Source organism: Verticillium dahliae, genomic scaffold, assembly GCF_000150675.1.
Source record: "Verticillium dahliae VdLs.17 supercont1.10 genomic scaffold, whole genome shotgun sequence".
NCBI lineage: Eukaryota > Fungi > Ascomycota > Sordariomycetes > Glomerellales > Plectosphaerellaceae > Verticillium > Verticillium dahliae.
Genome location: NW_009276922.1, coordinates 481,797 through 502,358, shown reverse-complemented (window position 1 = coordinate 502,358; position 20,562 = coordinate 481,797). Strand labels below are relative to the sequence as shown.

The following is a 20,562-nucleotide window of genomic DNA, read 5'->3' as shown; positions in this document are numbered from 1 at the left end:
ACTTGCTGGTACTTAGGTCGCGATGATTAGCCTGCATCATTTCTCTTCTCGAGGCAGCGGCCGATCCTTGTTCATAGCAGTAGTCGTGTACCGTCGGGTACGGTAAAGACATGTAGTCAAGGGTTGTTCACGTTGCCTCAATACGGAACAGGTCTCCGTTTCGAAGCAACCGTTTGAGCCTTCGTCGTGCACAGCGTACCTCCCGGTTAGAAGATTCGCGGTGGCAGCTGCGTGGCTCAATAGCGTTCAGCCCACCTGCTGATCTCGTGATTTGCAGTGCATTTGTCTCCTCGCGCTCCTGCGTCTTCGTCTTTTGACTTGACGAAGAAGGTCGAATAGACTAGGTTTTTGTAAGAGCAAAGCATGGATCTCCCCAACAAACTATTTCGCTGTTCACGAATCGGAGGCAAGTCCTCCGGCAACTTGACAAAGCTGTGGATTGTCGCCCAGTGATTCGACTTACAGGCTGGGCAGATGTTTTCGTCTGTCTATGTACTAATAATTGATGAAAAGTATGTTGTCATACTTCCCATACTCCTGTTGGCCTCGGTATGGCATACCCCGCCTAGCAAACCCCGGTGAAGACCGTTCTCATACACCCTTCTGGACAACAGTCACATAGGACTGGCGCGAGCCCTGCGGTAAGGCTCATATGTTGACGCATATAAACCCTCAATCACCAAGTTTTGCCTCTGGAATCAACAAGCGACTCTCCCTAAAACTTTACATGAATAAACTTCCTGAGCAGAGCGATTCTGTCATGAGAGTGATGAACCCCAAAGAAAACAGCCATGTATACATCGGAACTATGCAATGCATATTGTGTAGTAGTCGATGCAGTGCTTCTATTTGTTTCATAATCAACCACATCCCCACACCCCGAGAGTAGTGGTCACCGTCCACCAATCCTACAGGTTGATATGCCTCATCAATCGTCAATTCTATATACACGTGCTGTTTTCTTTTGAAAAGAAGACCTGATTGTAGTTTCCGAAGCACAATTACACCGAAGAGGCTCTAACTGAACTCACCGCATCTCTCATGTACATGTTATTTTTGAAGGCCAATCCACAGTAGTTCGACATATGCAGATCACGGTCTGCCTAGTCCAAAATCTATTTTGTGCGGATGTTGTACCAGGCGCTGCGCATGCGGAAGCTACGGGTAGGCATGTCAGCATACGTTCAATACGTGGCAACCCTTATGAAGGCAGGGCATCTTACTTTTGGCCAGGAGTGAACTCATTCATACACGCGCTTGCAACCGTTAGTAGAAGTCAGAAAAAACGGGCAAAGGTAAGCATACTCATCGGAGTAATCCATGTAGTTATGGATGGGGTCCAGACCTGGGCGGTCCGGGCAAGTGTCCTTGCCAACGGGGCAGCCGCCAGTAGCGTTGAGCATGGCAGGGGTATCGTGGATCATATCACCGACGCAACCGCAGCCGCCGTAGAAGGTGTGGAAGAGGTCGAACCAGTGGCCAATCTCATGCGTGGCAGTGCGGCCAAGGTTGTAACGCGCCAGAGCACCTCCAGGGAGGGAGTCGGACAGGACGGCACATCCGTCGTAGATGAACTCATCAGACCCAGCGTCCCAGAAGTTAGGGAACGTGCAGTATCCGAGATATCCGCTGACGTAGGGCATGAAGTAGATGTTGAGAGTCTCCTGGCCGCCCTGGCGCAAGGCGCGTCTCATGGGGATCTGGTCGAGATCCTGGGCCCAGCGGCGGTTGATGGTACGCGTGGTGGCGGTGAGGTTGAAAATGACATTGGAAGGGCCAAAGTCAGCGTTCATCACGTCGAGCTGGTCCTGGAGCGACTTCTCCTGAGCGGATGTCAGTATTGCACGTCTTGCTGTGCTCGACTTGTGCGGGCACCCATATCGATCCTTACGGTAAGATAGCCTCCTGCAACTGTCTCGTTGATGGCAAGGACGTGGAAGAGAGTCGGCACGACAATCGGGTCCTCTGGATGAAGCCCCCTGCGGTTGTCTTTGCCCTCGGCGGCGAGGCCGGCGGCGATAACGAGGTCGTCCATGGTCGGCTGGGCGGTACCGCAAAGACGGGCGGGCACCTGAGCCGCAGCCGTGGCGGCCGAAGCCGCAGCGATCCAGAGAAACTTGGACTGCATTTGGACAGACTGGAAGCACGTGCAACGAACAGAAATGGTCCACTTGACTGAAGATCTCGGCCGGCGTTACATGTCGATCCCACCTCGAAGACATCTAGTCTTTATACCGCCGGTGAACCGACCTCCAAACCCCTGACTCGGGAGCTATCCGAATCTGCAGGCCCCCTCAATGCGAACGACCTTCTTAGAAATGCCTACCTCATGTCTGAACCGACGCCGCAACTTATCGCTTCGCATGATTTCGCTGGGGATACCGTGTAGGTGACATGGGTTTGGCGGGGTCTGTTCAGTCGCCTTCCTATTCGGTCTCGATGCCGGCCACCAACACGAGAAATCCAGACCCTGTCCAAGGGCCAGACCCCTGGTCATTGGCCGCACGGCATGGCAACCGTGGTCCGATCGCTGGGCCATAGCCAATAGCTACATGGACGTTGCTGTGACCTTGGGCCTGGGGGTGGGTGAAATGAGGAAGGACTCGAATCTCCAGCAAGCGGCCAAGAGATGGGACGCGTGCCAGAAATTTTCGATAAAGATGCCGCCAGTGCCAGACAAGTTCGTCGCTATACCCGACTGAGCCGGCCATGCACAGCACGGCACACTGTTGTCTTGGGGGTTAGATGGCGCTTGTATGCAATTGGGAGGTTCTGGTTGCCCAGGCGCGCAAGCACAGCAAAATTCCAGGCTTGACCGTTGTGAATCCAGCCTTGTGGTGTGGAACATTTTGCCCGCCGCAAGCCTGGCCTGTGGACCATTTTCCCAGTCTTGTAACAAGTGAAGACCTAAGCGTCCTTCAAGACCGACACTTTTGAGCCCTTTGCCTGTCAAGGACCGTTGATTATTGCGGCCAGCTCACCAGCGTGCCTTAAATGATGCAATCCAACGTTATGGTCCCTGGGTTCCACACTCAGTGACACTTCGTTCACGTCTGCCCCAGCCGCTCATCGGAATTATTTCAACAGCATGCATTACCTCCGTCGGTGAATCTTACTCGTAGTCACCAAGTTTCAGTCAGAATCAACGGTCACTGGCCCCTCGCCAGTCTCTTGACATCGCGCCACAACAACAATTGCAACCACGGCCGTTTACCAATCTTAGATAGCCTCATTGTCGCAGTTCAGCTAGGAGCAGCAACCTCAAGGCAAGGAGGACTGGGAGAATCTCTCACCCGAAGGAGACTTACCGCGACGAATGGGGTTGGGTTGTCTATTCGTGTTCCTGCGCCATAGAGTTCGACGCTGCCCGGGAGGACCTGAAGCGTCGTATCCGACACAGACTGAGCGCTTCTAGCGCCGAAACGATGGACCCCGTCTTTGTACTGTAGAGAACCCCGCGCTCGAGGATGCACTAGGTGTGGAGCTGCGGCGTCGCCTCCAGGCCCGGGCGCGGCAAGATGCAGGGGAGGGTTACAATCTGGATGGTCGTCTCGGATCACGGGATGCCAGGCGTGAGTTCTTCCCGGGACTTGATGGCGAGGCGCTGTGGAACGGTAACGTCTGTCTCTTCGGGACTGGGTGGTGGAATCCAGGAGCAATGATTGGATGTAGGACCAGCACCTTTTGCCCTGAAGCATACGCCCGGATGGTGCACCCGAGGTATGCTATGTGTATACAGACCGTCCGAGAATGGAATATATACTGGCTGGTAGAGGGCTTCCCAGCTCACAGTCCTTCAACTGGTGACATCTCAGCCTGTCAGACATTGGAGGTCAATCTACCCAATAAAGAATGCAATAAGTAGGAACCAAGCTTTAATGATTCGTTAAAGAGTCCTAGCACTAACAGCTTACCACCACTTCGTCCGCTGCCTAGATAGTTGGAGCCCTAGTACTTGCTGATGTCTCTCCGTGCGATGTGCAGGCAGGAAAGTAGATCACCACGGCTCATTTCGCTGGCCACTGGTTGAAGATTTTGAGCAGGTTCAGCAGACCGGAAAGCTCGGATAACTGAAGACACAAACTAGACTACGAGAGGCCCGATTGTAGCCATTTCGGTGAGAGTCATGTATGTCAACACCTCCTGCCTTTCCATGCTGTGACTCGGCCTTTATAATACACTTCAGGCCCGCATGAATAGAAAAACTGCCGTTCGATGATATGCCCTTGCAAACGTCTTATCTCTTGTTCCTGCGAAGCATCGAGAAAGTAGGAACCCAGCTCAGGAACCCCTGCATCGGTTGTCCCGGAAGTTTGAAACTGGCTTTGATGGCACCCACCAGCCGGGTGACGCCCGTCCGAAGCTTAAATGCACAGAGGTCTTCGTTCATCTTGGCTAGTCATTGGCATCCGTGTCATAGAGTCCATGACCTGAGTTTCACGAGCCTCCCGTCTTCCCGGCGGTCTCAACGTCCGGTGGGTGCGGGGGCTAGGGTCTTTTCACGGCTGAACGTGATGGAATCGATTTGCGAGATTTCTGCCGGCGCAGCGATGCAAAGACTGGACTTGGGAAGAGTGATGCCGCTTGTGTCGAAGATTGTGGAGAAATCGGCCAGGCCTGCTGTGAGGGCAGCTAAATACCATCATTCGCGTTACTCTATGCGCAGGACGTGTAAACAGAGCCAAATGCTACAGCGCCAGCGTTGAGAAGCTTAACAAAGTTGCCATTTACAGGATCATGGGTGCGTTATGGCAGATTTAGATTGGCTTGCATTCGTTACACTGCGAGTTGGGACATACGCCGAAACCTAAAGAAGTAAGATATGTGCAAAAAGCCAAGTCTGTGAAATATGCACTACCTATCCAACACGACTGTGCCGACAGCATGCTTACCCATGTGACTCGTTGACCAAGCGAACAGCAAATCTTGCGAACTGCTTCCTTCACCATCACACAGCCCGGCGTCGACCGGTGATCCGGAAGCGCCCCGTCTCGACCGACACCTTCCACCCGTCCTCTATCAGGGCAGCAGCGACGCTCTGACGCATGCGCGACACGCCGCCGGCGCTGTGGCGGCCGAGCCCCGTGATGACGGTGAAGCCGTCGCGCGCCTCGAGGTCGCGGTACTCGCCGAGCCCCTGCCACCAGGCCCAGGCGCGCTCGCGCGCGATGCGCACGCCGTCGACGACCTCGACACCGTGCAGGTCGATGGCCTTGCGCGAGCTGTTGTCCGTGACGAGCATGTCGGCGGCGACGCTGCGCGCCTGGGCGTACGTCTGGGCCTGGGCGCGGCCGCGCTCGGCGTAGTAGGCCGCCGCCTGGCGGTAGAGCGGGTTCGAGCCGCCCTTTTTGAAGCTGGCGGCGGCGGCGGTGTACGAGTGCGAGCGCGCCGCGGCGTGGGCGCTCGCCGCGTGGAGGGCGTCCTGATAGGTCTGGGGCTGGCTCGACTGCGCCATGGGCGGCGGCGGGGGCGGCATGGCGGAGGAGGCGCCACGTTTGTGGGCCTTGGAGGCCGTGGCCGGGGTGAAGGCTTCAACTTCGGCGCCCACGAGCGGCGTCAGCTTGTAATCGACGGCCAGTCGTTGGGGGCCGAGGTGCGCAAAGTAGGTGCTGAGGAGGGAGGCCAGCTCGTCGACCCACTGGTCGACGTCTCCTGCGATACCGATCAGAGGCGGTATGTACTTTTCCGGGATGCTGCGGTAGAGGTTGGAGAGCTCTCTCACGCGGGCGCGGCTGGCTTCGCTCGTAGCGCGGACGCCTTGCTGGATGTAGCTGTCTAGATAGTCGATGATTGTCCGCTCGCGGGAGCAGCCTTGGAGGTGAAAGGCGTGGGATGCTTCGTCGTAGGGCAAGTCAAGCTTCTCTGCGATGAATAAGATGTCTTCGAGATCTGGGCTGTGGCGTGAGTGAATGTCTGGTATTGGAGAGATAGGGATACTCACGTTTGCTGTTACATTCCCTTTCCGCAGGGGAGCTGGGCTCGGTAGTTGTGGACGATCCGGTCGCAGACAAGCCTCCCTTGCGCTGCTTCTTCTTCCTCTTCTTCTTGCTTGAAGAAGCAGTACTCTCAGGTTGGAAGAAGCCATCGATTCCCTTCTTTCGCTCACCCGTCGATTCGAGATACTGGGTGTTGAGCAAACTGTCCATAGCAGTGAAGAAGTCGCCGTGTGATTTCTTAAAGGCAAGCTGGATGTCGTGGGTTTTGAGGTCGGCAAACATATCCTGGAGCTGGCGAATCTGGAAATCGTCGGATTGGCCCTCGAAGGCGGTGATCCGAGGAGACGGTCCATCACCTGGCTCGAGGGCCGGGCTCGTGATGGCCGTGGTGCAGGAGTCGCTGTCGCGATGGTGCGAGGCCGAGTCGTGCGACTGCGCCGAGCTGTCTCGGGCGTCGTGTGCATCATCTAGGCCCCCAAAGGCATTGGCCACGCCACTTGCGTTGAAGCCTGTCGCTTCTTCGAGGACGACTTCGGATGCGAGGGTTTTCAGGATGTCGCGTGCCGCCTCATAGTGGGCAGGATCGTCCAGGTCATGGTCAGTTGTGATGGCGATGATGAGAGACTCATCGAGTAGGGAGGCGAACTCCTCCTAATTTTGGTTTCTTGTCAGAGAATGCAAGGACCTCGGGGAGCGTCGTGTCTTACCGCTAATTCGTCGTGCTTCGTCTTCGGGCCGGACATTTGTGGCTCCTTCACGGGCCTGCGCCTGAGGGTTCTCGTGATGGCGGGGTAAGAGAATAGCGAGGGTAGGTGGGAAGACCGGATCGAAGATGTTTCATAATGAGACAGCCGGTGAGTTGCAGTGTTGTATAGTCAGTCGTCCTTTGTCTGACGGCAGGCGGAGATGGGGCGCCGCGCTGGCCGATCACAGGTGTCGCGTTGATGGCAATCAGGCGCTCGCTTTGCGGTCGCGCGTCTGTGCTGAGGCTGCAGAGGGTGATCGCAGGCACGAGCAAGCACAGCTAGTGTTTGTGTGGCTCTGAAGGAGATTCCAGGGATGGCAAAGGACTGTACAAGGATGAGTTGGTGGTCACGATCGATACTGTCGCGAGATGTGTCAGTTGGGTAGGTAAGGTAAGGTACCTTGGTGAGGGCATACCTTGGTGGTGAGGTCAGATGAGTCGTTGACGTCGCTGCCCCAAACTGTGCTCCAGGTGAGACGTGACTCGACATTCGTCAAGCTAAAATTGTGGCAGTGGCCGCCAGGGCCCGCCTGCCTGGAGCTGGAGGGACAGAGGGAAGCCCTCATTCGGTACCGCCCTCATTCAGGTACCGCCCTCATTCGGGTATTCAGTACCTAGGTACCTACATGTACTCTCCCTACTACCTCAGATTACCTAGGTATGCCACAGCCCATCCTTTGACTTGGGTTTATTCTTTGATCTAACTCACTTTCTTTCCATTTTCTCTTTTATCCGAGGCCGATTTAAAAGTATGGTACCGCCCACCAACATACCTGGAGGCATCTTCATCCCAGCCGAAAGCCAGAGACCGGCCCGAGACCAGTACTTCCCGAATCGGGCGGGGTCCCCCATCAGAGGCCCCTCCGACGACAGCCTCTCTGATATCAAGTGCTTGATGGACGCTCCAAGTCTCCTAGATTTCAGCCATGATTCCAAATTGACTCTTTCCTCGGTGCATCCGTCGTCATCCAATGCACCGGAGCTCACTTTTGCACCATGGGCTCTTCCATCGATGACAGAATGCCAACAGGCGAGAGCCTCGACCAGAGGCTAAATGCCCTGGTTGAACAATACGAGGCCGAGAATCCAAAGTCGGCTGCCTGTCACCAACGCGCCCGCCAAGTCATTCCGGGCGGCACCACACGAAGCGTGTTCAGCACTGATCCGTTCCCCCTCACTCTGTCAGGCGGCCAAGGCTGCTTCGTCACGTCTGTCGATGGTCGCGAATATCTCGACTTTGTCTCCGAGTACAATGCTGGCATCTACGGCCACTCGCATCCTGCCATTCGCCATGCCATCGACCGTGCAGCCCAAGGCGGCTTCAACCTCGGGGGCCCGAACGAGCCCGAGGTCGAGTTGGCCAAGAAGCTGGTCAGCAGGTTTCCGAGCATGGACACGATACGCTTCTGCAACTCGGGCACAGAGGCCAACACCATGGCCATTGCCACTGCACTTCACGCGACGAAGCGAAAAAAGGTCAGACAAGCACGTTCCCCCGCGTTGATAGGCACCTGCTGATCGTTCCCAGGTCATGGTCTTCAACGGAGCCTACCACGGCGGCACCCTCATGTTCGCCGGCACCAACCCCCTGAACCTACCGCATGACTTTGTCATGGGCGTCTACAACGACATGGAGACGACGCGCGCGCGCTTGACACCCGACATGGGCGCCATCCTCGTCGAGCCCATGCTCGGCGCCGGCGGCATGATCCCAGCGACGCCCGCCTTCCTGCAGATGCTCCGCGCCGAGGCAACACGCATCGGCGCCGTCCTCATCTTCGACGAGATCATCACGTCGCGGCTCTTCTACGGCGGCCTACAAGAGCACCTCGGCATCACGCCCGACATGACGACCCTCGGCAAGCACTTTGGCGGCGGCTTCTCCTTCGGCGCCTTCGGCGGACGCAGCGACATCATGGCCCTGTTCGACCCCCGCGCGACCCCCGACCCGCTGCACCACTCGGGCACCTGGAACAACAACACGTTCTCCATGGCGGCCGGCTGCGTCGGCGCCGACCTGCTCTCGCGCGCGGCCCTCGAGCGCACGGCCGCGCTGGGCCGCCGGCTGCGGGACGGCGTCGCCGGCGCCTTTGCGCGGCGGCGCGGCGGCGATCCCGTCGTCCGCGTGACGGGCGTCAGCAACGTTGCTGGCTTTGACTTTCTCGGCCCAGACGGGCCCCGGATCCGCGCGGCTTTTTACTTTTTCATGCTGCGGAGGGGCATTTATGTTGCGAGCCGCGGGTTTGCGTCGTTGAATATTGTGCATCGGCAGGAGCATGTTGACCGGCTGGTGGCAGCTGTTGAGGAGTTTTGCCGGGATGTGCTGTGATGCCCAATTACCAGTAGTTCAGCGTCGACCATCTCGCTGCGTAGTAAGACTACTTAGGTACTAAGTCTTTTGCTGGGACATTTTCTGTCGAGTGCTGGCTGAGAATCAGTGTCGCTCATTCTTTGGGCCTTGCCGTCTGATGAGCTGTTTGATGGGCATGCAGGTCATGGTGACGACGTGAAGGAGCAAAGTGACGTCTCAGCAAGGACGGAGGGAACACAGCGGAGAGAAGCCGCCAGGTAACAGCTGGCAGAGGCTGCCCGGGGTACGATGACGACGGGGATGTCTTGCGGTTGAGCTCCGGTGGCTGGAGCGCTAGCGTAGCAAGCTGGTGCCAAAAAAAGCCGCGCGTGGGAAAAAGATAGGTACTTGTATTAGCTAGGGACCCCTATATAAATAGAAGTACTTCCCAGCTTCTATCATTAAAATTTCCTGCCGTTTATTTCTACTACATCTCGAATCCTCTGTAGCATTGAGTCAATTCAGTGATTGACGCGTTCTGGTTGTGCATGGAGAGCTACCCAAGGTAGGCCTCTGTAGCTAGATTTAGTGGTGATGGAATTGGTGGTGGAATCGCCACGCGGCTTTTTTTGGCACCAGCTTGCGTAGGTACAAGAGTATCCAAGCACAGGCCAGCACTGACGCTTAGACACCCAAGGCACCTAGAGGCATATGGCCCAGGCACTGGAGCGAGTTCCCCAGAGGCCGCAGATGCAGCAGCAGAGCGAATGACGCATCACACGACTGGACCCGCCCTCGCCGCAGTTCGGCAGCGTGAGCCAGTCCGATCCAGGTCGAAGCTCCCTACTCTCTCCCACCAAGGTCGAGAGGTACGTCGTCGCAGGCAACCGAGACCATTATCGCCGCGTTCCTCAACGGTACTCAACCTCGCCGCTTCCACCTCCCATCTGACCTACCGCGATATTCCTCCCCAACCCATCATTCACTCCTGTTCGAGCTTGTCCCTCGTTCTCATTGCGAGCCCAGCATCCATAGAACCACCTCGACAGCGTGACGACTGCCGCTAGTCGGCAAGGAGTGTGCGTCATGACGCAGCTTCGCAACATGCTCGGCGCCCTGCTCCTCGCCCCTCTCGCCATGGGCGCCTCACCCTTGACCCCGCGACACGAGGCTGGTCGCTGTGCCATTCGCGGCCACTGCGGCTCCAAGAGCTGGTTCGGCAAGCAGCTGCCGTGCGTTGACAACGGCCTCGCCGAGGACCCTGATGAGGAGCTTCGCAACCAGATCATGGAGGTTTGCGGAGAGAAATGGGCCTCGGGTCCCGTCTGCTGTGACGCCGAACAGGTACGCCAACGATGCCATGCTTCCCTCAATAGTTGTCCAACAGTATTGCTGACTCGTCCTCCTCCCAGGTGACGGCTCTCTCTTCGAATCTCGGCACCCCGAAACAGATCCTCTCCTCCTGTCCTGCATGCAAGGAGAACTTCTTCAACCTCTTCTGCACCTTCACCTGCTCGCCCGATCAGTCCCTCTTCCTCAACGTCACCAAGACGCAGGACAAAAATGGCAAGACCATGGTCACCGAGCTCGACCAGCTCATCTCCGAGACGTACGGAACTGGCTTCTACGACAGCTGCAAGGAGGTCAAGTTTGGTCCGTCCAACTCCAAGGCCATGGATTTTATCGGCGGCAGCGCCAAGAACTACTCCCAGATGCTCAAGTTCCTCGGCGACGAGAAGGCCATCGGCTCTCCATTCCAGATCAACTTCCCCACCGAGTACGACGAGCCACACATGGGCCCTCTGGATATGGCACCCAAAAAGTGCAACGACGAAGACCCCAACTTCCGCTGTGCGTGCGTCGACTGTCCCGAGGTCTGCCCCGAGCTGCCTGCCGTCAGACCCCCCGGCTCGTGCCACGTCGGCGCCCTGCCCTGTTTGTCCTTCGCCTCCATCTTCAGCTACAGCGTCCTTCTCTTCTCCGCCATTGCTGCCGTCATCGGCCACGTCGCCTGGAGGCGTCATGCGCGCCGCCGTAGCGAGAGGTTGAGACTCCTGCAGGACGCCTCTCCCAGCGACGACGAGGACGAAGGCGACCTCGTCCAGAACGGTGCCATGCTCGACCGGCCTCAGCGCTACTACAAGATCAACACCTGGTGCGATGCTGCTTTTAGCAAGCTCGGCCATTTTGCCGCTCGCTTCCCGGCCATCACCATCGGCACAAGCATCGTCCTTGTCGCTGTCCTGTCCGCCGGCCTGGTGCGCTTTGATCTCGAACGCAACCCCGCCCGTCTCTGGGTCAGCCCGACATCTGCCGCCGCCGAGGAAAAGGCCTTCTTCGATGCCAACTTTGGCCCCTTCTACCGTGCCGAGAAGGTCTTCCTGGTCAACGATACCCTTCCCCGAGGATCCGGAACTGTTCTCAGCTACGAGACGCTCCTGTGGTGGATGGAGATCGAGAAGAGCGTCTTGAGCCTCAAGGGTCCCAACTACGGTGCCACGCTGACGGACGTCTGTTTCAAGCCCGATGGCACCAACTGTGTCGTCCAGTCCGTGTCGGCCTACTTCAGCAACGAGCCCTCCCTGGTCGACAAGCGCCACTGGCAGGAAGATCTCCGTGCCTGCGCCAAGTCTCCCGTCGAGTGCCGGCCGGAGTACGGACAACCCCTCGAGCCCAACGCGATTCTTGGCGATTGGGGCAGCGACCCTGTCAACGCGACCGCCATGACAGTCAACTGGGTCGTGAAGAATGCCGAAGAGAACAGCCCCGAGGTGGAGCGCGCCATGGACTGGGAGCGTGCTCTTCGCGACCGCCTGCTTGAGGTGCAGAAAGAAGCCGAGGAGCGTGGTCTGAGGCTCTCCTTCAGCACCGAGATCAGTCTGGAACAGGAACTCAATAAGTCGACCAACACGGACGCCAAGATTGTCGTCATCAGCTACCTCGTCATGTTCCTCTACGCCTCTTTTGCGCTTGGCTCCACGACCTTGTCGATTCGTGAAATGGTCCGGAACCCCGCCATTGCCTTCGTTCAGTCCAAGTTTACGCTTGGCGTTGTTGGCATTCTCATTGTTCTCATGTCCATCTCTGCCTCGATCGGCCTGTTCTCGTGGGCTGGCCTCAAGGCTACCCTCATTATCGCCGAGGTTATCCCATTCATCGTCCTTGCTGTTGGTGTCGACAACATCTTCCTCATCGTTCACGAATTTGAGCGAGTCAATGTCAGCCACCCCGACAGCATGGTCGAGGAGAGGGTTGCCAAGGCGCTCGGCCGCATGGGTCCTTCGATCCTGCTGTCTGCTCTCACCGAGACGGTGTCCTTCGCCCTCGGCGCCTTTGTTGGTATGCCGGCTGTCCGCAACTTTGCGGCCTACGCAGCGGGTGCGGTCTTCATCAACGCCATTCTCCAGATCACCATGTTCGTCTCCGTCTTGGCGCTCAACCAGATGCGCGTTGAGGATCACCGAGCCGACTGCTTCCCCTGCATTCAGGTCAAGGCCGCCCGGGTCCACCTTGCTGGCGGCAACGGCAATGCAAACGCTCGTTATTATGAGGTTCCCGAGGAGAGCTGGCTGCAGCAATTTATCCGCAGGACCTACGCACCCTTCATACTCGGAAAGAAGGTCAAGACAGTCATCATCGCTGTCTTCCTCGGCTTCTTCGCTGCGGGCATCGCGCTTATCCCTGAAGTCAAGCTCGGCCTCGACCAGCGCGTGGCACTGCCCGATGATTCGTACCTCATTCCCTTCTTCAATGACCTATACAACTACCTTGACACCGGCCCACCCGTCTACTTTGTCACTCGCGAACTCAACGTCACCGAGAGGCAGCACCAGCAGGAAATCTGCGCCCGCTTCACCACATGCGAGCAAACGTCCCTGGCCAATCTCCTCGAGGGCGAGCGCAAGCGTCCCGAAGTTTCGTTCATTGCGACGCCCGCCGCCAGCTGGGTCGACGACTTCTTCTTCTGGCTCAACCCCGACCTGGGTGATCAGTGCTGTGTCGAGAACGGCAAGGCATGCTTCGCGGACCGTGATCCTGAGTGGGACATTACCCTGCATGGCATGCCCGAGGGTGATGAGTTTGTGCATTACTTGGAGAAGTTTTTGACGTCGCCGACGAACGCCGACTGTCCCCTCGGAGGCCAGGCTGCCTACAGCGATGCCGTCGTCATCGACAAGAAGAGGGAGACCATTGCGGCCAGCCACTTCCGAGCCATGCACACACCTCTGCGCAGCCAGGATGATTTTATCCACGCCATGTCCGCGGCGCGTCGCATTGCATCCGAAATCAAGAAGGAGACTGGTGTTGAGGTCTTCCCCTACAGTCTTTTCTACATCTTCTTCGACCAGTACGCAACGATTGTCTCGTTGGCCGGCAAGCTTCTCGGATCGGCCGTCGCCATCATCTTTGTCATCGCCACGATCCTGCTCGGTTCGCCTCTGACTGCGCTCGTCGTGACAATCACCGTGTGCATGACGGTCGTTGACATTATCGGTGCCATGGCCGTCTTCGACGTCTCGCTCAACGCCGTCTCTCTCGTCAACCTCATCATTTGCGTTGGTATCGGTGTCGAGTTTTGCGCCCATATTGCCCGCGCCTTCATGTTCCCCTCGCGTACCGTCATGGAGCGCGCTAAGAACCGCTTCCGCGGCCGCGACGCCCGCGCCTGGACCGCTCTCGTCAACGTCGGTGCCTCCGTCTTCTCGGGCATCACGGTCACCAAGCTCCTCGGCGTCTGTGTCCTCGCATTCACGCGTTCCAAGATTTTTGAGATTTACTACTTCCGCGTCTGGCTCGCGCTCGTCGTCTTCGCGGCGACGCATGCGCTCATCTTCCTGCCCGTGGCGCTCAGTCTATTGGGCGGAGCGGGCTACGTTGATCCCGAGAGCGAGGGCGGCCTGGAGCAGGATCTCGCCAGCCGGCGCTACAGGGCGCTCGTGCCTGACGGAGAGTCGGACTCTGAAGACGACTACTAGAAGCAGGTGGACTCGGGTGTCGACATCAGTCCTTGATGAAGCAGGTCTAGTTTTCAACTAGAGATATCAGTCATTTGGAGTTGGCATATCTAGAAGCACACATGAGGGGCAGTTGGCCAATTATTGGAGGGACCAGTCATCGGATGGAACACAGCGCGATGACGGACTTTTCGGGGTATTGGGATGGGGACAGGCGTTGACGGGGTGCTTTGGGTTTCTTTGGGTTTCTCTTTCTTGCGGTGCAATCAGCGCATCTCTTAGCGTGGTAGTCTTACTTGCTGTACACTACAAGGCGGTGAATGCATCGGTTTCTTTGATCTGTTATCTGTACAGCACCATGAGACTGTTAATTCGTCTCTGAAACGTCGCTGTACACGTGTCATTGCCGTTCTAGACAAAGGGCATTTTAAGGAGCATAATATATGGCCCACTCCCTCAGGGCAGTTGAAGCAAGACAACAAAGCCTACTCCCGACAGGAAATAACACCACAACGGTGCTCCTTTGATGTATCCTGAGAACCAGCAGATCGTAGGCTCACCGCCGGCGAATTCAGCCAGACATGCTAGCCAGATTATCCAAACAGACAGCTACTAACGACACGCGCAGACGTATACATTGCCGATCTTGTGACTTTCCCTTAGTTGGGCTGACAGTGGTGTTCCGGCAAGGTCCTATCCAGAGGCGGCTGCTTTGATAGGTGGGATGAAGACGGGTGGTTGTGAGATGTAACATGTCAGATTAGGGAAGTCATATACCTACGGCACTTGGTTTGCATTGGGTACTGCGGCAGGTTCTCGCCTGATCGTTGAAGGGGGGCATGGATCGTGGTGGTCATGCTTCACCGCCTTATGGTTTCAGAAATCTCACGACTGTCGGCGCGTTCATCTGTACAGCCACTGGATGAGTACGACACGCATTTCGATCATTCTTTCTCTCGGCATAGTGAGGTGCCTGATGTGCTGGCGTCGGGGTACCTAACTGGGCAACCTGTTGACAGAAAATCTGGCACTCTTAAAATCACCCTTATCTACTAACTAGTCATTTTACCCTCCATAGCTACCACATCCCTTATCCGTTTTACGGCATTCAATCAATCCAGTGATTAACACGTTCTGAATTTATCTATAAAGGTATAGCCCCTAGGACCCTAGATTTTGTAGGTGTATTATGGTGTGGAAAATCGGTCATTTTCGTGGTTGTAGTGGTGTTGTTAGGGGAAGGATTTTAAGAGTGCCAGATTTTCTGTCGACAGCTTGCTAGGTACCGACCACCTACCAAGGCACCTGAGGCGCTGGGAGTCAGGCCAGGGTCCGCAGGGTGGAGCTATAGCAGATTGCCTCGGGGTCGAATGATTGGTGACTAAGGCCCGAGCGCAGGCCAGAGCTCCCCTCGCGCAGCCAACCAGGGAACCTCGTACAGGTCCCCTAATCCACTAAAACCAGACAACAGGTGGCAGCGGTCCGCGCCTGGGCCTCGACGCTCGCCAGAACGCGACTTGGCGGACCTGGAGACCTTGACAGACGTGGGAAAGAACCACCCCCCTGACGACTCCCCCATCCCTGGCCGATAGCCCAAACCCGCGATCCAGCTTTTTTCCAATATCCCGTGACCCGTGACCTGGCCTTGACCACCACTCGCTCCTCTCCTCCATTCCGTTCGTCCCATTGCCCATCTCTCGGAAGGTCCCTCGGATCTGCCATCCTTTACTGTTACTCGCATCTAAACTACGGGCTTGTTGTTACGACGCGTTGTTTGCATTGCTTCAAGCGTCTCTTGCTTTTAGCTGCTTCCCCCCCCCCTTATCGTCCCTCTTGAACCGCGTCTTGCTGCCGCGCAGACAAAGAGAAAGAAGAACATATCCGCGAGGTAAGTGACGCAACCCTTGGTTTCTGCCACTGCGACCCCGAACCAGGCATTGCCCTGCTCCATTGCTCGGCTTGGACCAGGCAAGCCAGCCACGGCGTTGCCAGAGAATGTGCTGCCGACCTCATCCCTGCCATTGCTCGTTGTCGTCTCCTCCCTCCCCTTTCCTCCCAGCGTCATCCTGACAATCGCTGAATTCGCTTGCTGATCCGCACATACGATAGCTCCCTTGACATAATCGACCATCCTGTCTCTCGGCCGAACATAGCCCTCTCCGAAAAATCGATTCATCATGTCTGACGTCGAAGGTTTCGAGGTCGTTCAGCATGACGAGGTCCCCGTCCAGGCAAGCTCGCCCTCGCCTGCGCCTGCGCCAGCTGCCGAAGAACCCGCGGTCGAAGCTCCCGCCAAGGAGGCTGCCGCCACCGCCACCGCTCCGGTGAAGAAGACAGCCACGGCCACTGGCAGTGTCCGTCGTCCCGCGGCCCCCGGCACCAAGCCTACGACCGCCACGACGAGCACCACCCGCGCCAGTGGCCTGACCAAGCCTCCCACGCGACCCCCCGTGCCGTCTACCATCCGACGCCCCACGACGGCTTCCTCGACCGCCACCCACCGATCCCGCCCTAGCGTGTCTGCATCCGAAGACGAGACCAAGAAGCCCGCCACCTCGGCGCTGCGCCGTACCTCGGTCGCCCCAGGCACCGCGGCCGCCAGCTCCCCCGGCAAGGAGAGGACCTCGAGGCTGTCCACCGCCAGCTCCACTACCGCTGCTGCCAGGAGGCCGACCAGCACCGTCAGCAGCAGCACCGCCACTGCTCGCACGACGACGACCCGACCTACCACGACGTCCTCGGCCACGTCTCGGCTCACGAGGCCGACGACCGCCAGCAGCAGCGCCAGCACCGACGCCGCGAAAAAGCGCCTCTCCACTGCCGGACCTGCCACGTCCACCACGGCCACCAGATCGGCTCGCACATCTCTGCGCCCAGGCAGCTCCGGCGCCAGTGAGGCGTCAGCCAAGGAGATTGAAGAGCTCAAGGCCAAGCTCGCCGAGAAGGAGTCCGAGGTGACCGAGCTCAAGGCTCAGGTGGAGCAGTCGCACGAGAAGCTGGCCGAGCTGGCGGACCAGACGCCCCAGGCGGCCACGCCCGTTGAGAGCAATGTTGACGGCGCTTCGGATGCGGCCCATCAGGCGAACGACGAGGAAGTCGCGGCGCTCAAGGCCAAGGAGGAGGAGCTGGAGGCCCAGCTTGCCGAGACGAATGAGAAGCTCGCTGCTGCCACGGAGGAACTCGAGAAGCAGAAGCTGGAGTACAACGAGGCCGTCGCTGCGAGGGAGGCAGCCGAGGCCGAGCTCGCCACTGTCAAGGAGTCCATCGAGACGCTGCAGGGCGAGCACGATGCCAAGCTCAAGGACGGCGAGGCTCAGCTCGCCAAGGCCACGGCAGAGCACGCTTCCAAAATTGAGGAGCTGCAGGCCTCGCTCGCGCAGCAGCACGAGACGGCTCTCGAGGGCCTCAAGTCGCAGCACGCAGACGAGTTGGCTCAGGGCAAGGCTTCCTCGACGGAACACGAGGCGGCCATTACCGCCATCAAGATTAACCATGAGGCGGCCATTGCGGAGCTGCAGAAGAAGATTGACAGTCTGACGGCTTCGCAGGCGGAGGTGGAATCTGCTCGGGAGACGAAGCTGCAGGCTGCCGAGGAGGCTCATCAGGGCAAGATCGCCACGCTTGAGGCGGATGCCGCCTCCTTTTCCGCCAAGCTCGAGGCCGCAGAGAAGGCTGCTGCGGAGGCCAAGGCTGAACTGGAGGCCAAGACGGCCGAGCTGTCGACCCTGCAGGCCAGCGTTGCCGATTTTGAGGCGCAACTCGAGGCTGCCAAGGCCGATGCCGCCAGGGCTCGCGAGGAGGCCGAGGCGCTGCAAAAGCAAATCAGCACCCTGGTCGAGGAGAACAGCGCCAAGGAGGAGGCACTTGCCAAGGTCAAGGCGGACCAGAAGGCCATTGTCGCGAGGCACGAGGATCAGCTTCACCAGGTTTCACAGGACTACGAGGCGGAGATTGAGAGTCTCAAGGGCGACGCGCACTTCAAACGCCAGTTCACTGCCCTCGAGATCAAGTACAAGGAGCTCGAGGCGTCGCACGGCGAGCTGACGCAGACACACGGCGACTCTGAGTCGAGCCATGCCAAGGCCGTCGAGGCGGCCAAGGCGGAGCACGCTGCTGCCGTTGCCGCTCTTGAGGCGAAGGAGGCCGAACACCAGCAGGCGCTGGATGCCCTCCGGGCCAGCCACGCGGAGGAGCTCGAGGTCGCGAAGAACGGAGCCAACGCTGACAAGGACACGCACCTCACGGAGCTGCAGTCTCTCAAGGACAGCCACGCTGAGCAGCTTGAGACATTGAAGGCTCAGGGCGAGGCTTCTCTGGCCAAGGAGATTGAGGCGCTCAAGGCGTCGCACGATGAGATTCTCAAGGGCATCGAGTCGAGCAGCGCGAGCGACAAGCAGCAGCTCATCGCCAGCCACGAAACTGCGCTGGCCGCGGCCAAGCAGAATGACGACACGGCGCATGCGGCCGAGGTTGAGGGTCTGAAGAAGCAGCTCGAGGAGGCTCTGGCGCAGGTCAAGGCCTCTGAGGCGGCGAGCGCGGCAGCCCTCGAGGCGGCGAAGAAGGACCTCGAGACGACGCACTCGGGCGAGGTGGAGAAGCTCATCATGGTGCACGCCGAGCAGCTCGAGGCGCTCAAGGCGGAGGGCGCCGCCGGCGCGCAGAGCCAGCTCGAGGACCTCAAGGCGGCGCACGCCAAGGCCTTGGAAGACCTCACCAAGGAGCACGAGACCAAGGGCGCCTCTCTGACCGAGGCGCTCGCCCAGCAGAAGCTCGCACTCGCCGAGCTGCAGACTGCGCTCGAGGTCGCCGAGGACAACCTTGCGCGTCTCGAGGCCGAGAAGTCTCAGATCGAGGAGGAAAACGGCGAGCTGGGCCAGCAGTTGGCGACGGAGAAGATGGCGCGGTTCGAGGCCGTCGCCGCGCTCGACGACGCCAAGAACCAGAAGGCCGACACGTCCGAGCTCACGTCGCTGCAGGCGACCAAGGCGAGCCTCGAAAAGGAGCTCGAGGTGGTGCAGGCCAGCCTCGTGGCGGCCGAGCAAAAGGTGCAGGACCTCGAGGCGGACGTGCTGACGGCACAGAAGGATCTCGAGGCCACTCGGCTCGAGGCGGAGGCCCGCGACAAGACGAGCAAGATCGACTACGAGGAGATGCACGACAGCCTGACCAAGGTGGCGGATGAGGCGCACGCACAGAGCAAGGCGTACGAGGCGCAGCTGGAGGAGCTCAAGACGGCGGCGCTGGAGAAGCAAAAGGCCGTCGAGGAGCTCGAGGCGCAGCTCAAGGTCAAGGATGCGGAGATTGCCGAAGTCAAGGTATGTGGGTTGACGGAACGGTGGTGTCCCACGGGGGACAGAACGCGGCTAACGGCGCGACAGGCCAACGCTACCAAGCCCAAGGGACTCGCGGCGAGCCGGTACGCCGATGCGCCGGGTGACGCGGACGGCAAGACGGACGAGGAAGGTGAGGACGAAGACCACTCCTCGGCGGCTCTGGCCATGGTGCGAACGCCCCTCGCGCGCCGCTCAGTGGACGCGCTGTCAAGGGGATCATGCTGACGTGTGTTGAGCAGTTGCAAAAAGCTAGAGTACACGCGCGACAGATTGACAGCATGGACCGCGACATGAAGGAGAGGAACCTGGCCATGCTGGATTCGATCACGGACTTTCAGACGCCGCCCCTGCGTTCATGATGTACATGTATGATGGGGATCGGCTCTTGGCGTGTTCTGCTCGTCTCGCTTGTGTTCGGGGCGGCACGAGGTTCCTGTTTACTTTGTGCATAGATTCATTTGTGCATCGACTGACTTGTGCATCGACGCTTCGATTGGGGCAGGAAAGGGGTGGATGGGGCTGGCCCCTCTGTCTGGTAGACGCGTGACGTGGGCGCTGATGGCAGCTGGTGTAGTCGTTTTCTGAGTATCCGCACGGGAGTATCGAGTTGTGTGGTATTGCTGACGACGGCCGAGCGAGAGCGCGACGGAGATGCCGCGTCCCTCGGCGTCGGAGCTGTGTAATTATGGTATGGATGTGTAGCAATGGACGATACCCCTTCTCAGATGACGTTGCACGTGTTGGTTTCTGCTCTTGACGTTCTCGATTTGTTGTACTCGATTATTTAGTCCCCGATGAATGAGCTCATTTCGCCGCCTGGCATGTCAGCAATGGGGTTATTCCCGGCCCATCGCATCGGAACTTTCACTCGGTCCGCACGGCTCGACTGGTCACGATGCGAGGTTTTTTTTTTTTTTTTTTTTTGGTCTTCTTCTGTCTTTTTTTCTTCTCGTTCCGACTCGCGGGTCTCCTTCGGCGTCTCTATGGGACGGGCGACTTGTGGGTAGGAAATATCGGGGGCATGGAGCTCCGGGCTCGCTCGGGGAGACTCTGCGGCCGGGAGGGGCGACGTGATGGGTGGGATGGATGGGCTTGATGGGCAGGTACATACATATAGTAGGTCCTTCCTTACGCATGTGTGGGTGCGGCAGATTGTCTCGAGGCAGGCGTCATGGGCGGACAGGTACCTGTAAGCTTAGTGGTTCTGCTTGTCTGATGGATCTCATGCGGGTCCAGGCGTGGACAGACAGCAAGAGAGATTGGGCTTCTTTCGGACATGAATAGACGGCATTTGGAAGGGTCT

At 58.3% G+C, this 20,562-nt stretch overlaps 5 protein-coding genes across 5 annotated transcripts; 3 read left to right on the top strand and 2 right to left on the bottom strand.

Annotated features, from left to right (window-relative positions):
• Positions 1-1,115: 1,115 nt before the first annotated feature.
• VDAG_05448 (metalloprotease) lies at positions 1,116-2,128 on the bottom strand (the record flags this gene model as incomplete). Its single annotated transcript, XM_009652343.1, has 4 exons — positions 1,116-1,158; positions 1,224-1,256; positions 1,306-1,823; positions 1,892-2,128. The coding sequence occupies 4 exons, from the start codon at positions 2,126-2,128 to the stop codon at positions 1,116-1,118; spliced, it is 831 nt and encodes a 276-aa protein (XP_009650638.1).
• Positions 2,129-4,948: 2,820 nt separating this feature from the next.
• VDAG_05447 (uncharacterized protein) lies at positions 4,949-6,679 on the bottom strand (the record flags this gene model as incomplete). The annotated part of the gene is made up of 3 exons (XM_009652342.1): positions 4,949-5,862; positions 5,942-6,587; positions 6,644-6,679. 3 exons carry the CDS (start codon positions 6,677-6,679, stop codon positions 4,949-4,951), a joined length of 1,596 nt encoding a protein of 531 aa, XP_009650637.1.
• A 998-nt stretch (positions 6,680-7,677) lies between these two features.
• Positions 7,678-9,010, top strand: VDAG_05446 (glutamate-1-semialdehyde 2,1-aminomutase; the record flags this gene model as incomplete). Its single annotated transcript, XM_009652341.1, has 2 exons — positions 7,678-8,157; positions 8,210-9,010. The coding sequence occupies 2 exons, from the start codon at positions 7,678-7,680 to the stop codon at positions 9,008-9,010; spliced, it is 1,281 nt and encodes a 426-aa protein (XP_009650636.1).
• Positions 9,011-10,057: 1,047 nt separating this feature from the next.
• Positions 10,058-13,947, top strand: VDAG_05445 (niemann-Pick C1 protein; the record flags this gene model as incomplete). The annotated part of the gene is made up of 2 exons (XM_009652340.1): positions 10,058-10,315; positions 10,384-13,947. The coding sequence occupies 2 exons, from the start codon at positions 10,058-10,060 to the stop codon at positions 13,945-13,947; spliced, it is 3,822 nt and encodes a 1,273-aa protein (XP_009650635.1).
• Positions 13,948-16,103: 2,156 nt separating this feature from the next.
• Positions 16,104-19,618, top strand: VDAG_05444 (uncharacterized protein; the record flags this gene model as incomplete). The annotated part of the gene is made up of 3 exons (XM_009652339.1): positions 16,104-19,241; positions 19,305-19,427; positions 19,499-19,618. 3 exons carry the CDS (start codon positions 16,104-16,106, stop codon positions 19,616-19,618), a joined length of 3,381 nt encoding a protein of 1,126 aa, XP_009650634.1.
• Positions 19,619-20,562: the final 944 nt, after the last annotated feature.